At 47.9% G+C, this 20,669-nt stretch overlaps 1 protein-coding gene across 2 annotated transcripts; it reads right to left on the bottom strand.

Moving 5' to 3' along the window:
* Positions 1–4,467: 4,467 nt before the first annotated feature.
* Positions 4,468–20,420, bottom strand: cables1 (Cdk5 and Abl enzyme substrate 1). 2 transcript variants are annotated; one of them, XM_084458400.1, is made up of 10 exons: positions 19,756–20,420; positions 12,402–12,473; positions 12,122–12,214; positions 10,771–10,848; positions 8,884–8,980; positions 8,342–8,498; positions 8,107–8,210; positions 6,636–6,742; positions 5,705–5,909; positions 4,468–5,385 (listed from the first exon to the last, which is right to left on the bottom strand). In XM_084458400.1, the coding sequence occupies exons 1-10, from the start codon at positions 20,325–20,327 to the stop codon at positions 5,245–5,247; spliced, it is 1,626 nt and encodes a 541-aa protein (XP_084314526.1). In that variant the 5' UTR covers positions 20,328–20,420; the 3' UTR covers positions 4,468–5,244. The 2 variants fall into 2 exon arrangements, with proteins under 2 accessions (XP_084314526.1, XP_084314527.1); XM_084458401.1 differs by lacking the exon at positions 10,771–10,848.
* Positions 20,421–20,669: the final 249 nt, after the last annotated feature.

Raw genomic sequence — 20,669 nt, 5'->3', positions numbered from 1 at the left:
CACAGGCCTACCGGGGGGAACAAGAACATCGCTCAAGTCGGCGCTCGGGGCAGCGGGCGGCCGCCGCGCGCCTCTCCGCTTCAGACTGGCGGCCCCGGCCCCGGGCTCAGGCACACGCCCGGGTTACGTTCAACGCAAATAGAGGACGTGAATGCGGGAGGAGCGAGGTCATGTTGACGAGTGCGAGGTCACAGTAGGCATGTGAGTTTTCCTCTTTCTGTCATTGTCAGGTAGACGGCCCGGGATCCGGGGTCCTGCCTTACTGAATTACTGTGTCCTTGGATTATACAGTAAATCCCTGCAATTCAATTTGGCTTCTAAGATAAGATGCTTTATGATATCATGCTTTACAGAAATGGAAAGTAATCTTGTTAGATTGAGAGTAGATGTATTAAATTATGAGCTGGAGTGATGGATGGTGAGGGTCTAGTTCATGTGCTTATTATAGGAAGAATCTTGGCTTGAGAGAATCTTCATCTCTGAAAGATGGGGAAATCGACATCTTTGAAAGAGAATGTAAATGAGTAATTCTATATATATATAGTATATATAATATTATTCTGTTGTTTAATCTGAACGCTCAATTCCAGAGGGGGATGTAGGAGGACCAAGCAACCCACCTAAATTATTTAAATGTTCCACCAGTCAGAGTGAAGGCTTACGGTGCGAGCTGTGACAGGACTACATTTCTACCGATTGTGTTCATTAAATAGAAAAGGAAGGTCTTGTCATATACAGTAGCTGTCAGGTACCCAGGTGGGTACAGTATCTCCCGGGCCTTTCCGTGTGGAGTTTACATGTTCTCCCTATGTTTGCAAGGGTTTCCCCAATAAAGAATCCAAGGAGAACAGATCGCTGACCCCTGTCCCCTGATGAGGACGGACAGGAGCACTTGGATTGGTCCCCGGGCGCGCCTACTGTCTGCTCCCTGCTGCTCTTGGGGGGACTTAAAGGAGTAGTAAAGGGAAAAATCATGTTTAGCCCTGTTTTAAGGTTACTTTTGATCATATACAGTGCTTGCTCCCTGCTGCTCTTGGGGGGACTTAAAGGAGTAGTAAAGGGAAAAATCATGTTTAGCCCTGTTTTAAGGTTACTTTTTATCATATACAGTGCTAGTTTTGATCAAAAAGTTGACAAAACTAGCACTTTTGAGAAAGTCTGATAATTGCTCTACCACCGTTTTGGTCATACAATGGATGTGGGTAGCACCGTGAAAAATCATTCAAAAAACCTGTTAAACTCTCAATTTCAAAGACAAGAAACTCACCAAGGTGTTAGTTGGCGTTCTGACATATAAATCGCCATAAAGTAAGATTCTAGTTCATCTGGAAAGGCTTTTTCAAATATTTAGCATAGAACTATTTAGTCGCAGCACATACGTGTGTAAACTTCCGCAAACTAGGTAGCCTAGCAACATAAACAATAACAATAGCTACCGTAAGTAGTTCCACTTCCTGAATCCCCTCTGCAGATTGATCTACACATCTACAACGGTCGCTTCAATACAAGTCAATGTATTTCATAAAATTATCAATAAAACCCAACAGGATTCATACTTTGCGGAGAATTTGATGTCAGGACACCAACGGACACCAACTACCCCCTCGGTAAGCTTCTTGTCTTTGAAATCAAGAGTTTTTGAATGATTTTTCAAGGTGCCCACCCACATCCATTGTATGACCTAAACGGTGGTAGAGCAATTATCAACTTTCTCAAAAGTGCTAGTTTTGTCAACTTTTTGATCTGAACCATTGTATATGATCATAAGTAACCTTAAAACAGGGCTAAACATGATTTCCCCTTTACTACTCCTTTAAGCGCTCCAAAGATGTTTAAAGGCATCAATAGGACATTCCACCTGTTCAAAGGTGTAAATAGGACATTCCACCTGTTATCAAGCAGGTATCCAAAGCATGCTACCTCGCCGTCTCAACCTCCAAAAACAAATTTGTCCCAGTACACATACTTCGTCAACGCCTTTCTCCCCCAGTGTGAACTTGTAACAAGTTATCAAGTGGACACGTTGGCTATCATTGTCCTTGAGTTCACTCTCAGGACAGAGCATTATCCACTTAAATGTCAGACTGAGTGATTTTAAAGTCCCATCGTCAATAAATAATCACTTTAATGACCTGTTTTGCGTCACCGGTTTTCTGTTACCGTGGGGTCAGTCAACACCCAAATAGTCTCTTAAGGGTGGAACAAAAGGATTCGATGGCAATCTCAAACATGGATGGAGGATCAGATTCACCAGTCCACCTGTAGTGCTTTCCCTCCCCACCAAGGCTGTAGTAAGGTGAGATTGAACAAATAGAAACGTAACATGCAGAGCTAGCATGAGTGACCCCCTACCAGGCACCCACGGGTGCTCAAACCTATTCTGTACTGTCCATTTCTATGTGAGTTCAGTGACCTGGCGACGGCCTCCTGAGCAGGACGGATAAACATCAGGCCTCGTCCTCGGACAGCACGCCACAGAACACAGCAGCCAATCCAATCACACAACCCTGCGCAACATCCCCTAGGCCTACACTTCCTTGTTTACACACTGCCATAATGGTGGATGGGGTCTGACCCGGGGAAAAGCCCTTAGTCACAGTATCAGTGGGGGGGGGGGGGCAAACTGCCGTTTCAGCCGAATTTTGTTATTTTAAAAGGAAGAGCAGAAGACTGGAGCTTGCCCCTAAACCACAGTACACATATTTTCACAATGAGGGGTCGCTTCTGTGTGAGCGGACCCCAGGAAGGGATGTCAATAGACCCCTTTATGAGGCGCGGAGGGGGGAATTAGGCTCTCAATGGAGGGACTAAGCCACGTACGCCATGTGTCCATGCTCAGGCATGGGGCTGTTTGTTTTGATGGCAGCACGAGACTGGCGTGACTGTGGGCCTTGTTTACTTTGGATATGTGTCAGGCCCAGGAGAGCAGCCCTCCCTCCCCCCTCTCTCTCCATGAGAAACAGTCTTCTCAGATTGCATCAGAGCCACAGGCACAACATGTGCACTGTGCACCAATCACTGAAAGCCCTTTAAAAGTCACACATTTGATTTATTTCTGACATTTATGTTAGGAATATTTGTAATTCCACACAGAGATCCAAAGTAAAATATACTTGTCAGTGATTAACAGGAACAGGAAAAGGTTGTAAACTACTTTTGTGAATAGAACCAGATGATGTCACCCCGGTAGTAATTCACTTCATTCACAATCTAAAATCCTTAAAGGTAGGGAAGGCAATTATGGAGACACCAGGAAGTGTAAACTAGATCCCCGTCCCTCCCTTCAGGCCTCCCTCCAAACTGGGGGGGAAACAAATACACTCACTAAGCAGGTAGGTAGGTTGACAGGCATGTAGGCCATCCAATCATTTCAAGGTGGTACCTTGAAATAATTTGGTGGATTTATTATAGTCCTGCAACTTCCAGATTACAAATTTTTTTTTAAATGAGTGTCACAGTATTTTATTCATTGATCGCTGTCAGGATAAAAAAAGACTTGCAAAAAATGACAAAAAGTGCTTCTGAGCTAAATCGCCTACCACAACTTCAAAAATTAAGAGAAACCATCACACATGGTTCAGAATCTTGTTTTTATTGAACAAGCAAAGCAGGATATTTACAAACATACACACAAGTATTTAAGTGTTAACCAAGAGCTTCCCCACAGCCCCAAGTGTGTGTCATAGTAGAGCAACATCTTTGGGCTGACAGACAGGGAACACACTGTCTCCTGACAATATTTCACCCCTATTCATCACCATCCATCTCCTCGGATTACTTTGATTATTAAATCTTTATTGATCAGCTTTAAGTGAGATAATAATCAATCTTCAAGAGCACCATTCAATACACATATGCGCTGTATGTGAACAGAGCAGGCAGTTTCCTGATTCTCAGAATTCAAAATACTCTATGGTGATGTGAACACTGCGTCTACTCTAGCTTGAATACACCTCCATATCTCTATACTGATACACTGAGATTCAACCTCAAAGTGGATTTTAAAGGTTGCGATGTGGTATTTGCCCATCAGCAAAATGACATCACAGATTTATTTTGTTCTCCATTGGTCATTCATAGTGAAACGCTTCCCCGCAACAAAGTCATTTTGACAAGCTGTGATGGGTTCGCAGCCCTAATTCAAGTCCAGCACTAACATCAAATCTTAATCGTTGATCGATGGCATCATGCTCTTTACACCCCTCCAGTGAAGCACTAGAAACGTGCTGATAATTCACTCTAACGTAGAGCAGCAAGAGAGACGCCGCGCTGATGAGGGCAGGTCCGCTCACCATAGATCCAAAGCCAGCACTCGACAGGTAGGAAAGAAGTAGAGTACTTGAGAATACAAAATCCCATCAAATCTGTAACTGAGCATATGCCATCGAAATACTTTGTCTATTAATAATAGTCATGCTGATACTGAAGCAGATTGGTGGCATGAAAGCGATGGATTAGCAAAAATCAAAAACGGAAGTCTGTTTAAATCGACTTGTCTTTTTTTTTTTTTTTTCCAAGTCAACTTAATTTAGAATCGGCTCCACAGCTCCACCCATGCCCCCCCCCTCCCGGGGGGGCCTCCATGTCCAGCAATATTCCAAAAGTGCACTTCTAGTTAGGAGAGGGCAGAAGCAGGTCGCTGTGAGAGATAATAGTCAAAGAATCGGCCGCGCCAACGGGCCAGTTCCGTTCTTCAGAAGATCAGAAGGCAACCAATCATACCAAAGTTTACAAAACAAAAAGAAAGATGGTTATGAAAAAGATGGTGAAAAAGATGGTACAATCACAAAGCAGTCCCTTGCTTTGACTAGAAAACTGTTCATTCCCCAGACTCGATGGATAAGATACCTAAACTCTGGGGTCGTCGTTTGCAGCTCTCTCGTTAGAAACATGACATAAAACCTCAGTGAGGAAGAGAAGAGGCTGGGAAACATACAAAATAATCGAAAAAATTCAAGGAAGGTAAGATGCACCCTTTCGTAAGTCCGTCATGAGATGTAGTGATCCAGAACATGGAGGTGAATATCAAACAACACGAGTGTGGAAATACAAGAACGAGTCACTTTGGCTGATTTCAAGTCTCAAGAGTCGGGCGAGCCGTTGCCTGGTGTGAGGGGATGCGGCTCCGTGACCGATGGACCGTGGAGCGGTCAGGTTGCGGGGGGGTGGTGGAGGTGGAGGTGGGGGGGGGGGTGGATCAGGAGGAGAGCCTGGCGGGCTGGTCCTCCTGACGGGTCACCGGTGCTAGGAGGTCTGCAGCAGCCGTCTGTAGTGGGGCATGACCTCGTGCTCCGGCAGGTGCAGGTTGAACTCCAGCGCCACCAGCACGGGGAACTCGAAGGCGATCAGCTCTCGGCGGTTCACGCGGAACCTCTCCTCCAGTTTCTGAAAGACAGCAGTTTGAACACGTTTGAACCGCGTGTCGGTGAGCCGACGAGTAAGTGAATAAAAAAACTGCTGCGTTTAATAGTTTCACAGCTGTCTGGCTACGTGAAGAAATTGGATAATTGGTAAATGGTAAACGGACTGCACTTATACAGCGCTTTTTATCCAAAGCGCTTTACAATGGCCTCTCATTCACACACCAATGGCGGCATGCAAGGTGCTAGCCTGCTCGTTGGGAGCGATTCGGGGGTTCGGTGTCTCGCCCGAGGACACTCGGACACGTTTGACGGGAGGAGCCGGGGACGCTCGGGACACTCACGTCTATGAGCAGCTTGACCTCGAGCTTCTTGAGGTCTCCGCCGATCTTGGCGGCCAGCAGGACGCAGGCGCCGGCGCAGAGCTTGCGGTTCTGCTTGTTCAGCTTGCCGTGGAGCACCAGCTTCTCGAAGTAGACGAAGGCCGAAGCCACGGTGGGCTCCTCGTAGCCCACCTCCTGCGCCAGCTTCTTGATCTCCCTTTTCAGACTGCGGGGGGGGGGGGGGGGAGAGGAGGAGGAGGAGGAGGAAAGGGGGGGGGCGGAAGGTGACGCTTAACCCTTGTCCTACCGACTGGAGACCTCGGCGACCCCAGAGGTATAGTTGTCATATCGCACAGGCGCTTTATTCTGTCGTTCCAATTTTTCAGGACTTTGTCAATCAATTTGTTCATTGTTGTATTATAGTTTTCTGTTTCTGTTTCAATTAGTCCTTTTTAAAAATGTATCGCGGCCGTTGGGGACCACAGGCCAAAGCACCCAATTGCTATGCAGTTTTAACAGATGGAAATATTTATTGATATATTCATATTTCATGATTCATTCATGTTTGACATGGGTCCTAATAGTATCAGACACCATCAGCAGGTAGGGGTACAGAAATGTGTGGAATGAGACGACCGATGGTTTCAGAGGCCAGTGTAGTTGCTATAGATTTAAAGAAAAGTGTATGTATTGAGAAGAAATAAGTTAAAATTTTGCTATGATGTTGCGTTACTTCCAGTAGTTTATTCTTGGGGTACCCAGGGACCCCAGTCAGTAGTCCATGAATGTCCTGTAAGTCCATGTGTGTTAAGTATGTTGGTAGGATGAGGGTTAAACAATGCTCGAGGGCTACAGAAGCTCAGTGTGACAAGTCGCTATAAACCCCACAAAACATTTTCATAGCGCACTGAGCCTTATGTTATAATGTGCCGGCGAACAGCGACAGCTGTACCTCCTGATTTTGCTGAGCGTCAGGCGTACGTGGGGGAACTTCTCTTTGAAGGTCTCGTTCATGTCCTTCTTGAGGTCAGAGGGTTTCACATACTCAATGACGGTGGTCTGAAAGAGAGACAACAGTGCTGGTGTCAGAGGGGGAGAGGGAGAGAGAGAGGGAGAGAGAGACAGAGAGAGGGAGAGAGAAGGAGAAAGAGAGGGAGTGAGAGAGAGAGAGGGAGAGAGAGAGATCTGTCTTGGGGAGAAAGGCGACCAGATCTTCTGCTCGTGTTGTGTTCCATTGTGTCACTTGGGGGGGTGATAGGGTGTCAGGCCACGAAGAGGGCACATGCCACAAGGACACTAAATCTACTGGAACATTTACTAATTTACAAGTCTCCGTCACCAGTAGAAAACACAACAGCCATGAATTTTCAAACATTTGCTCGGCTTGTGTACATTCACAAACATAACAAATCATTAACAAAGCTGATCATTGTACTGTAAATGGTATCTTTTACCCCTGAAGATAGCTTGCACCCATCGTTACCGATTCAAAAATACACCAAAAGCTCTTCAGTGCAAGAGTAGCAAATCTGTCACTACTGTGAACTCTGCGAAGACACAGACGGAACCTTTCTGACCCAACAGAACGTCATTCCTAGATATTCCCTTTGATTTCCAGGTACTGAACCTACCAGATTATTTAAGTACCCTGTGCTGCTTTAAAAGTCGAGGAAACTATGCCTGCTTGCTGCCCCGGTCATGGAGTGAATTCTTCACGATTGACTGTTTGACATTCCTCGAGGTCAACACAATAGCTATTGTTATGGCAGACTGTTTCATAACCGGTTGAAGGCGCGCGGGGGCGGCATCGTCTGGCGCTGGCTGAATATCTGAGCGGTTTCAAGGCTGGATATTCTGCTAGTCCCACATAATAAAAACACAGCCAGAGGAAGAATAGTGTTGGAGCCGGTTGTTTGTTTTTTGTTGAAACACAATAAAAACGAGCGCTGGTTTCCTGGACGTGGGAGCGATTAGCACTGTGGTGTAACCGCGGTGAGACGAGAGACTGCATTCACAGACTCCAGCGGGGAGTGCGAGCGCAGCTGGGGTCGGGACACTGACCTTGCTGATTACTATGGCCTGACGAATCTCCCTGGACCGCATCCAATGCAGTTAATACGGTCCAAGAATAGGAAGCGGCCCTATCTCTGTGTCATAAACAACATAGCTTGGAGGAAGCGCTGTTGCTGCACAATCAGGAGAAATGCAATAATAAGGATCCCATGACTTGATAGACATGGAGAGGAAACACAACAATTGGATCTACAGTACAGTGTTCAACGAAGGGTTTCCTCGATCGGAAGATGATTCCTTCTCGGCGTGTTCTCAGGAAGGGACAGTGCTGTAATCAAGGAGGACAGAACATCTTGGACAGGCGTGCGTGTGTGCGTGTGTGTGTGTGCGTGGCTTGTGTGCTTCCTCACCATGTAGGAGGGGAAGATGAGTACTCTCTTGTGTTTCCCGCACGGCCACTGGGGGTCGTCCAGCAGATTAGGGTCGTACTCCCTGAAGTCTCCCAGATCGTTCCCTGCACGGGGACAAAACCACAGCGACCACAGATTTGGAGCCCGGGGGAATGAATCGAGCGGACCCCTCGGTCGGATCGGACAGACACCACCCCCCCCCCCCCCCCGCGAGCGGACACCTCCGCCCCCTGACCTGTGTCGATGCTGCTCTGGTTGCTGTTGGCCCGGCCCAGACTCAGGCTGCGGTGGCTGGCGTTGCGCGACTGGGAGAAGGAGGACGAGGAGTCGATGGTGTTGCGGCGGCCGCCCAGGGCGTTGGTGGGGTACAGGAACTGAGTATAGGACACGGTCTGTGGACACGCGCACACACACACACACACACGCAGGCACGCACGCAGGCACAAATACACACACGCACGCACGCAGGCACAAATACACACGTGCACACACACACGCACGCACAAATACACACGCACACACACACACATGCGCACGCAGGCACAAATACACGCACGCACGCAGGCACAAATACACACACACATACACATGCAAACACATGCAAACACACACACGGGCACACCACAAATACACACACACACACACAAATACACACACACGCACGCACACATTAGCAGCTCCCAAATTGGTATCTAGGGCGTGTGAAGCCGTGAGCGACGCTGCCGTGATGTAAACACGCCCACGCTAAAAAAAACAAAAAACAGTTTAACCTCTCACCTTCCCGTCCGCTCCTAGTTCCACGCCCTCCAGTCCGACCACCATCTCCTTGGCCCCCGAGGGGTGGCGCTGGCGCCCGCTTTCCGGTTTCACGTCCCTGTGGAGGGAGGGGGGGGAGGGGGTGGGGGCACGAGACCTGTGGTTACCCCGGTGACTGGCGAGACGCACTGCGGCCCCGCCCCCCCCGGCCAACTCTGCTGCCTACAGCCCCGCCTCCGGGTGTCTCGTCATCCGCTCGGCGGGCCTGTGGGCATCGACCCGGTATTGATGGGCGAGAAGCTGCTCCGGACTCCCCTCGTCTGTTTGGGCGGCCGCCGGGCCTCTGTTTGAAAGGTCAAGTGCGCCCTTGGGCGGACCCAGGGAACGTCGCGTCGCCGACGTCGCGTCACCGACGCTCGGCATGTCAGACTACTACCGTGGGAGGTTTCGACGGCGTTGGGTGATGAAACAATGCGCTTTGGCCACGGACCAGCAGCAATTAGGATTCCTCTAATTCAACACACCAAGGCCGCAGAGAGCCAAGCTAATTAACAAGCTACTGGAATTCCACAGCTTTTTCTGACCCCTGTATTTAAATAATTATAAGATAAGACGAGCCATTCAGTCCGCAGGATTTCAGAGCTGTTTTTTTGTTTTACGGTGATGCACTGGCACTGGGAGTCAAAATTAAATTCTCTACACGCTGTAAATAAAGGGCCATTTCGCAGCAATAGCACTTCGTCCGGCCACATGCTTGTCAGTGTTCACTGTCAATTAGCAGCAAGTAGGATATGGCTTTTGGATATTGCTGGCGGTTCATTAACCCACAAACCCTCATCGTGAAAGCAGGCTTTAGGAGATTCTGACGATGGAATGAGCCTGGTATGCTCCCTGGTATGCCCCAGTTTGGTGCTCTCTCTCTCTCTGTCTCTCTCTCTCTCTGTCTCTCTCTCTATCTCTCTGTCTCTCTACTGTACTCTCTTCTGTTCATCATCAGTCCTCTGTTCCTTGGCGTCCTCCAGACCAGGGTGTCTCGTGCGGGCGGGAGGGAGAGCTGCACCACCGAGGTCAGAGGTCAGAGGTCAGAGCGGCAGCTTCCCCCCGTCAGAAAGGCAGGCAGGGGGCCGGGCCAGTCTGAGCTACCAGAGGTTCCCATGAATATGGAACTACTTTATGTGTCGCAGTAAGAAAGAAAACAAGCATTTTTTTTACTGATAAACCAAAGCCTGATAAGCGCAGAGAAACTTTAACCTCAATGGAAAGCAGAAGTGTTAAAACCCGACTTCAGGGAGTAAAAATAGTACTAGCCATGTATTTTCTCGACCCATGCGCTAAACCAGCGGATTCTACTTCTGCCTGGGACTCCGCTGGTTTAGCGCATGAGTGGAGCAAATACCCAGTCAACACTTGTGCTTTCTGAAGCCGGCTTTTATCACCTCTGGCGAAAAGGGCAAAACAAAAATGGTTAGCCTTAAACACACTACAACAACCCAGCCATTATCATTTGTTATCAATTATGTCCCACATGCTGGCTGCACGAAGCCCATGCATACTGTAGCCCAGGGGAAAGCGCTCGAGAATCTAGCGGGGGCAGCAAGACCTGCAGGAAAGGTGGCGCATAAATGATAAACCACAAGAGACAGTTGCAACGGGCAAGAGTGCGTAGCGTTACAGTTAATGACGAGACAAAATGCAAAGACAAACTGGGCCTATCTGGTTAAATACTACCCAACTGTTTGTTTGTTTTTTGTTAAAAATGCATCCACCAAAACCAGCCCCTCCCAATGTATCGGCAGTTATTCAGAGTACATCCACAGAAGCAGAGGGTGGAGAGACCACAGGGAAAGGCACAAGGGGTCAAAGGTGGAGAGAGGGAAGGTCGGCATGCTGGAGATTAAGAATACATACCCTGCTTGGCTACAATCTCGATAGGGCAGGACAGAAAATACACTATACAGGGATCTTCTGCCACTGATAAGCACTATCCTAAAAAACAAAACCATAAATAAGCTAATTAATAACCCTATGTCAAAAGATGTAGATTAAGGTGGAGAAAAGTGAGCAGTTAACAATTAAGGACGGAGAAAAACAAAATGAGATGTGGAATATGTACGGTAGCAGATGTGGTGTGTGTAGTCAGTGGTTTGGGGCAAATGTGGTGCGTTTTTGTTTGTTTCTAGAATGAGCAGCCATGACCTCTGGTGGGTACTGAGCTGATAAGACATGCATGCTGCCAAACTGAAATGAAAGCAATCCAATGTTGAAATATAACTTACAACATGGTTGCAGTTACTCCACAAAACATCACAAAAGGCTAAACCGATGAGCAGCACAGCAGATACATATGGGTCCCAGAAAACTTTAGGGTTGACTGTTCTAGCAATAAGTCTATGGGCAATTGCTAAATAGTGCTGGCAAATCCAAACACCTAATGTCTACCACCTGGATTATGAGACAGAATACGAGGCAAAACATCTAATATCATCATCAAAGCCACAGATAAAATATGACTTGAGACAACTGACTTATCCAATGGTGATGGTACTGATAAAACCCAACCAATGACGATGAGGACAGAATAACTAACACCACAGTCTCCTTTCTTCTTTCCCCAGGCCTAAAATAGGCTCCTCACTCCCGCACGAAGCTGTCCAGACCAATATTTCCCCAAAAAACCTCCTTCCTGTAAACCAAAGGGTAACAAATAACTGGCAACTGAATCGTCTTTCAGATCCCGAGAATCCGTTCTAACGTTGGAAGACATCAGTACACGGGACTGTCTTGAGAAGCTCATAAAGGTCTCCACAGATATCCAGCGTTTCACCAGACCTACACATTAAATCAATCATCTCAACCTCAGTGGGCCCACATTTCCCCCCCCAGTGTTGAGGGATTTCTGAGTGAATCATTCATGCATAAAGTGAGAAAGTGTGTTGTGTGCTTATCCCGTGATTAAGTGTGGTCCTAGATAATATGTGTATATATGCATACATACATGGTGAGGCACTCAAAATCATTCATCTGTAATCCATTTGAGATCTTTTCTACGGAGATGAACAGGGGCCCTATTGAACAAGCAGTCTCTCTTCGTTTATAGTCAATCACAATAGTTGTAAATCACACAGGAAACGATGAGTAGCCGAGGCCTACATGGTTACTGGATTGTAATCTGAGAGAAAGTGTTTGTTCGTTGGGGGCCTCCTGCCATTATGAACTGAAGGCTTGTATTGAGTTAGGGATGGGGTTGTCTCCCTCATACCTTCCACTGCGCATATCATGTTGCCTCATGTTCTTAATGAAGTGGACCTTCTTGAAGCTCTTTGGTCGGGGAGAGCCGGATAGGGTTCGGCATCTAGGGGGAGACACGTTCAAAACAGATCAAACTGAAATATGACTGGCGACTCTAAACAGGGAAACTGTGTCAGGCAGATCACATGACAGGCGTGTGAATACCGCTCCCCTCTCCCTGGAAGACAAAAGGGGTGTCGAGCGCCCGTGTGCTGAGCGGAGGGGCGAGGGTTGTTCTGGTCGCTCCCTACCTGCGTAGAGGAGCGTTCTCCTCGATGTCCTCCAGGGTCTCCAGAGAGGAGCGCTGGGAGATGAGCCGGCGTCTGGGGGACATAGGGACAGAGGGACACTGGTCAGGAACCAAGGCCTCAGAATATAAAACGCTCACAAGAAAATCTCTGCAAATGACAACTGTTACAGAGCGGCTTGTTAATATGAACCTGGACCCCGAGTGGTATTACAGAATGTCAAAATGGGATTGCCGAATTTGATCATTACCAGTGCACTTGGTAATGATTAATCATGCTTATTAACATAACAGAAAAATATTAAGATGTGATGCGATTAAACTAGAAAAAATGTACAGCAGTCTTGGGGCTTTCACAGAGAGGCTTAGAATGTCACTACAGTATATAATTTTCTATTCGCAGTAAATCCCAAATGCATTCCTTTCTCCGATCTGTAATCATAGTGGCTAAGAAATAATTCAAGATATTAATTGCTGTCACTGGGACTTTGCCCAAAATCCCGTTACCTTCTTAGTAGGTAACATTTTGGACAACCTCCCAAACCAACCTTGCTCATAACGGCAGCCCTGAAGTCATCGACTTTGTACTTTTGGATGGCAGTCGCTGGTGCAATACATCTGTAGCCTGCTTGTAAATCATTGAGTGTTTCATTCCGCCAAGAAGATCCTCTTTGACGTTTATCCTGGCATGTCTCTCTCTAACCGTCTTGGGGGTGAGCAATCTAACCCTCAGCGAACACCGTTCCCGGTGGGCTTGTGAGAACAGGCCTGCGTTTCCAGTTGTTCTGTCCGTGTGCTCTCTGGCTGTCTGTCTCCTCAGAGTCAACGGTTTATTTACTAAACTGTGCTGTAAGTACACGGACTAGTAATCTGCCACCACCACTGTGGTTACTGTGGTCAGTGATAACTGTGTACTGACCAGCCTTCACGCAGGACCAAGGAGAATGTTCCAGAATCAGGCGCTGGTAGTTGGTTGGTAAGAGGATAAGGCGCCGGCTCTGACAACACCTCATGTAACACCGTTTCATCACACACTTCCCTTTCTTTCACACTTGTGTTGCATGACTAACCAGGCAGATTCTATTAGCCTGCTGCTATCGTCGGCTGCTACTTTCAAAAGCATGGTTGTTCAGTGTGATCGAGCTGTTTGAAAATTAGTTGTAAGCTAATCTCGCTTTGGGTCCATTACAACAACACAATCTTTAGTACATGTGCCATTGAGGAAAACTGGAGTAGGCCAAACAAGAAAACTGGAGTAGGCCAAACAAGAAAACTCGAGTAGGCCAAACAAAGGCCTTTGTTAGACATGAAACTCCATGCCAACGGGTATCAACCTCTCGACCTTAAAGGGCACACACATGCTGGTCTGGCTATAGTTAGTCAAGACCAAGCGAGGTCGTAAAGAGAAGAATGTGGAAAAATGCCTGCATCACTTTTGCACAAACTCCCAGTAACAACCAGTCACTCTGGCCTCACCAAGTGTGCAGTGTGTGAATGTTGAACTCTATCACAGGTGACTTGACGCATCCCCCTCTTCAGCGACCAATCCAGCGAGAGATGACTGTGGATTGAGGCTGGTTAATCAATAACAGAGCAGCAGCAGAGCAGATTAAAAGATGACTGCCCTTGAGGGACTCCTAGGAGTGAATGAGGCAGACAGAACAGTGGACGCCAGAGGAGGTCAGACGAGATCATGTTTATAAAGGAGTCTGGTTGGCAGAGCCGAAAGACTGCGCTGTGATGACGGAACGTCGCGGTCCGAGATGCAACAGGGACGAGAGGAAATGTATTTAGATAAGGTCCAAATAAATAAAAGGATGATATAAACAGGAGCTGCTGCTGTGAGGCAACATCTCGCTTAAGTGGTTGAATAATCATGAAGCGGTCTCGTTCAGCGCTGGCTGGAGGTCATGACGCGGCCGATGTCCAGTCCAACGACGTCCGGCGGAGAGAGTCCTGAGTAGAGCCGGGTTTAAAAAATCGATTCATCGATTCTGAATCAAATGATTCAGAATCGATTCATGAATCCCAAAATCAATCTTTTATTTAATGAATGAATGAATAAATGAAGGAATGAATAGTTCATTAATTCATTCAATGATTCATTCATTTTTTGAAATCAGTATCGATACCCAGCCCTAGTATTGATGTGTTGCATAACTTGGCAGTCATGTAATTAAGGTTACAGCAAAAAAAAAAAATCGTAGTTTTAGTAACACTAACCGAATCGATATTGAATCGTGATAATCGATTCTGAACCTTGTGAATCGGAATCTAATCGATTCTTGAAATTCTAATCGATACCCAGCCCTAGTCCTGAGAGAGGGCTAGACACGCTGTAGGCAACGCAGGAATCTGGATGGCAGGCTAGACTGGAGGATGGGCGGTGTTGTAAGAAACCCCAGCCACCCAGGACATGGACTGTTCTCGCTGCTAGGGTCAGGGAGGAGATACCGCACTCACATGGCGAGCAAGGAGAGCTTCTTCCCGCAAGCCACCCGGCTCCTGAATGACTCCCCCATTATTAGCCTGGTATGACCATCCCAATCTCGCGAGCTCACTGCTTCGCTCCGCAATATCGGTCTGGCCTCTCCAAGGGGTGGGGCCGGAGAGGACGCGACGGGCGCGGGGGGGGGGGGGGGGGGGGGGGCACGGTGGGTCACGCAGAGACAGGCCTGGCCTGACCCTCAAAGTTAGCCTTTGTTTGGCAGACGCCTTGGTCCCCTTTAATCTCGTAAAGAGATACATCCTTTGATGGCCCTGGCCTGGCCAGGAGGGGCGGAGCTGAGGGACAGCAGGTTGTGACACTGTGACAAGGGCGCGTCTGTCCGTGACAGTTGCCCGTCCCGCTGTGGAGAGCAGGGAAGAGGAGACGGCCTCAGATCTCTCCCTTCCTATGGCCCCATAGAGAGCGATTTCGTGGGCGGGGGTACTTGCCTTGAAAGACACTTCGGAAGACTCCAATCGGAAGAACGGCAAAAACGTCTTTTCCACCTAGAAACTCAGCTCTGGAGGAGGCGAAGGCCAGACCGTTCTGCTTTAGTGAAACAGAATGTGAGCTCGCGAGAACCGGGCGGTCGTACCAGGCTAGCCATTATAGCTATAGCATGATATAGCAGTTATTTATTTATTCTAATCCATATATAATCCCTTATCTATCCCATCCCAGGTAATTTTATACTTATAGAAAGGGTATCTACTGTGTATTTTGTGTTAATTTGTAAATTTGCAATTTTGTAAAATTGTAATTCTGTAAAATTGTAATTTTGTAAAATTATAACTTGTAAATTTGTCACTTGGAATTGAGTATTAAGAGTTTATCTGTAGCATAATCCTGGAGCTGGCAGCAACAATTCACTGTGACTGTGAATCTTGAAATCTTGAGAAACCACAATAAAATAACTCTAGGTTACTCAGGTTACCTAGTACTCTAGGTTACTCAGTGTCAAATCAAATCCAGTCAACCGATCAACTGAATATGAGGTAAATGTTATTCAAGCAAAACCCACATGGGCTTGCAGGGCCCATGAGCTCATTCTCAGGTGCAGCTGGCACGACAAATGATGAAGGCTGCTCGACTAGACACAGATGGACCACTGTGCGCTCTGTCTGGGAAGGGGTTGGAAGTTGTGTTTTCATCAAATCCCTTCGCTGGAAACGGGAGTTATTTTGCACACGTCCAGTGACCCGCTGAGGGGCTTGGCCGCCACTCAAAGATCCAGTTTTCCAGTCCGACAGGACGCCGGACGGACTTTGATCCAGCCACTGTCGATGAATGGCGACAGGACGTGGGTTTGGGGAGAAGGGTGTTTTCCCCGCCAGGGTAAACTCTGGAAACAATAACACTGTCCAGACCACTCATTCACCTCAGAGACCACTCTGACGCAGCCAGCTATTGATGTTTAACTGTGGTCGGATCAATCAGCTCCTGTCCAACCGTTCGTGGTCTGGAATGAACAAGGACCTGTGAGACACCAGCTTCAAACAGACCCCTCAAAACACCTCTGACCCCCCGAAACACCTCTGCTTATCACACGCATCATGTCTGTGTTCCTGTCCGTTTCCTCAAGTGATTCTGACTTGAAGAACACAGACACTAAAAATAGTACATTATCAAACTATAGCTAGTGCAGTATTCCTAGAATCCTCCATTGAGAACAAAGTGGGCGTCCACTGAGATTCAAAAGCAATTGATATGCAACCAGCCGAGAGGGCATGTGAAGTCAGGCTGAGGAGTTAAGTGTGCTACGTTGAACTGGTGATTAAACCGTTTCACACGCACACCCACTGGCAGACGGCCATGGACATTGTCTTCCTTTCCACTGGTAAGGAGTGACTGAGTGAGTGGAAATGAATCTAATGTTTATGTTGTCTTTACAATCACAGTCCAGACCTCGCCAAGGAAAACGTCATTATTTTGTGAAAAATCCAATCAACATAACCTAGGCGCCAATTCTCTCTGTTCATAGGATATTTATGACACTGGTACAACAATGGTGAATCCCTTCCTTGTAGACATGGACGAGATTACGCGACAGAAATGTGGAAGAAGACAAACGCGCTGCTGTCAATCTATTGTCGACCCCTTAAAATAACTTCTGCAAAGCAGTTTAGGGTTAGCCACAGTGCAAGCTGAATTGTGGAACATGAACTTGTACTCTTGTGTTCTATTTTGGAACCGAGGAGTGACACATGCTCATACTATCCGTCTTCTCTCCATCTGGATCTGGCTATTCAGACGTTTTCATCATATCCTGGAAGTTAAGCTGCCGTATAGCTATTTACTGCCAGTTCACCCTGAGTGTCGCTGGTTAGAGTGAAGGAAAGCCAAGCATTCTTACATAATCCTGTGATTGTGCCAAGACGTCAGTGAACAATAATTCACTCATAACCAGAAGGATATGACCTAATCGCACAAAACTGCAAATGACCAGGGAAATGTATTGTAGCAAATACTGTACATGGCGCCCGGTTTTCCAACACGTCTGGAATCTTTATAACTCTATAGTGAATTTAGGTTTCATGACACTAATATATATGTTTACAAGCATTTTTCTGGATCATAATAAAGACATTTAAAACAGCTGAAACGGTTGGTTGTGGATGTTATGGTCCATGAATGCATACTGGGAGTGTAGAGAATACCCATAAAGCCCTCATCTTGCATGCATCAGTATCAGATGAGGAGGAGGAGGCCGGTTTTAAGCCGCGCTGGCCTCGGTCTCTGTTGGCTGCTCAACTGAGGGATGCAGCTTCCTGACTAGAGGCAACACAGTACGCCAAGAGAGAGAGACAGGAAAAGAGAGAGACAGAGAGAGAGAGAGAGAGAGATATACAGAGAGAGACAGACAGAAAAAGAGACAGAGAGACAGAGAAAGAGAGAGACAGAGAAAAAGACAGAGACAGAGAGAGAGAGAGAGAGAGAGAGACAGAGAAAGTGACAGAGAAAGAGAGAGACAGAGAAAAAGAGACAGAGAGAGAGACAGAGAGAGAGAAAAAGACAGAGACAGAGAGCGAGAGAGAAAGTGAGAGTGTGTGTGTGTGTCTGGAGCCCCTGGGGGAGGCGGAAGAGCACTGAATGCCGAGCGGAGGACTGGGCGGCCGCTCAGAGAGACTGGGCATCCTGCCTTCCTCAGCCGGGGCCCTCTGGACACACTTCTACCAGCTGCCCTCCCAAAACAGGCCAGGCACTGTGCAGACAAGCGCCTCCGAGTGTCTGTGGAACATGACCGCGTGGAACAGATCGCCCTACTTCTCAACAGTTTAGAATTCAGCGTGCGTGGACGTCCTCTAACGACATTCCTTAAACGGTTCGGTGTCACACCGCGACAATCGTCAGTGTCACTTCGTTGTCAAAACTGCAATCGCAACAAGGGGAATTCATTTAATCGCATCTTGAAACAGACCCTTCACCGAGGGAGGTTTTCTTTGTGAGGCGTGTCCCTACTACCGTGCAGCGCGCCAAACGCCACAGGGTCCGACGGTCGCGAGGAGGCGGACGGCGATGGGGCGCCGCCAAGGGGCGGGGTCGGACGGGACGCGACGGGCGGGGGGACACGGTGGGTCACGCGGAGACCCTTAAAGTTAGCCTTTGTTTGGCAGACGCCTTGGTCCCCTTTAATCTCGTGAAGAGATAAATCCTTTGATGGCCCTGGCCTGGCCAGGAGGGGCGGAGCTGACGGACAGCAGGTTGTGACACCGTGACAAGGGCGCGTCTGTCCGTGACAGTTGACCATCCTTCCGTGGAGAGCAGGGAAGAGGAGACGGCCTCAGATCTCTACCTCCCTGACCGCCCCCCCCCCTCCACATACACTTCAAAGACAAGGACAGAGTCGACAACAAACAGGACACCCACATGTCTCTGTGTGCCTGGCCTGCTCACTGTGAGTGTACGCAATAGTGTTTACAGGATGGTTATATCATCTCATAATAGGCTTTATGGACTACTATGCAGTGGCAGGTGCAAGGTGGTGTAGGTTGGGAAATATGCGATCGGGGAAGAAAATAACCATATCACAAGTCCAAGAGCATTAGGCGAAAATGCATTATGTCCTGCCTAAAGTAGTCATACCTCTCACAGAGTTATATATAACTGATTCCAGATTAAACCTTTTTGGACCTGTAATAACCAGCAGAGCGCCAGAGTTTGGATAGAGGGCCGTGTAGGGCGTCTTCAGCTGTGTGAGCGGGAACTAGCATACAGGTACATAGCTGTCGTGCTCCCATTCAATATGACCTTATCTAGCAGCTACCTCTCCATACAAACCGTGGGGGAAACAAGCCCAAATTGACCCAAATTCCTACTCGCTGCGCACTCTGGCATCCTCCTGGCACATTCGTAGAGAGCCACCACATATTATGTAGCCCACCAGAGTATATTAGTAACTGTGAGGATATGAAGGACTCTGTGTACTAGTTTACGTTGGTGGGGACTATTATAAATATGAGTGGAGAATTGTGGCCCTAGGTTTGGATGCACTGAGCTGGCGTAAAGGCATTTTTGATCGGCACGTTAGTGGATCAGCTGATGCCTTTTGATCAACCCTCCAAATTGTGACCTCAGGAACCAAGGTTGTCTGTGAAGGGATACAACTATGGTCGAGTTAGTTGTTGTGTATCCCTTCAACGGGCTACATAAACACACAGGAAATTAGCTACAGATTAAACAGTAAATGGTATCGGATTGTTGCATCACTGCAATGTTGTCATTAGGGGGTGTGCCTGTTGTTCTGTGTCTACAGTGTGTCCCCAATGTAGCCTACTGTCTGTTACATAGGCTACTGTACAGCTCCTGTTACAAAACTCTCCTACAACGTGAATGTAAACATTACATGATGGTAGACATGTTAGACAGTTACCTTGACCTCTGCAACTCTAATGCAGTGTTGGCTATCTGTCCGCCCTCCGGGCAGGAGTAATTCTGGGGGGCTTGCCTGGAGTAGGCGGCAGGTAGTATTCCCTGAGTGTAAGTCTGCAACCTCCCTCTAGTCGCCACTGGTACCGCGGAGAAGGGCGAGCTGAAGACCGAGGGGCTGAAGACCGAGGGGCTGAACGCTTCGCCCTCCACATCTGCACCCGCGGGGGCCGCAGCCGGACCCATCCCAAAGCTGGCACGGGCATTCGCGAGGAGAGCCTGGTTCGCAATAGCGAGAGCCTGGGCGGCCGTGGTCGTCTCTCCAGAGCTAGCGGCGTACATGGTGCGCTCTGGAGAAACCACGCTCTGTCTAGTCCTGGGCTCAACTGAATCGTCCTCTTCGTTTTGATTGTCGGCATCATCTTGCACCGGGCGTCCATCCAAAGAAATGTTACTTAGGAAAGAGAGCGCCGCTTGCCTCCTCCGAGGGTCTATGCGTTTCCGCGTATGCTCGATGCTGGAATGCTTCATCTGTAGCGTGGCTGTGGATGTATTGCTGCTCGTGGCAGCCGCCATGGTCCACTTCAAGGTTTAGAATCCGCGAGTGGTGGTTTTAGCGAAAATACCTTAAAATGTGAAAAGCATGCTTGTATGGGTAGCAAATGTCAAAGGCTTGTCTTTTAAGTGCATGCGTTAAACTGGCTAAAAACAGGGAGGTCACGTGTGTGCAGTATTGTGGCAGCACCAGGAAAAAAAATCGGACCAATAGGCTTGCAGGAATAAATGTGAAAGAGTGTTTTTCCCTCCTCCCTGTCTGTGCCTCCCCCTTCCATCTTTTGGACAGGGCATGCCAGAAATTACATAAAAATGTACCCCACTGATCCTACAAGTCCTCAGTCAATCACATTTAGGCTATCA

This window comes from Borostomias antarcticus (genome assembly GCF_949987555.1).
Source record: "Borostomias antarcticus genome assembly, chromosome: 24".
NCBI lineage: Eukaryota > Metazoa > Chordata > Actinopteri > Stomiiformes > Stomiidae > Borostomias > Borostomias antarcticus.
This window is presented reverse-complemented; position numbering and strand designations above follow the sequence as displayed.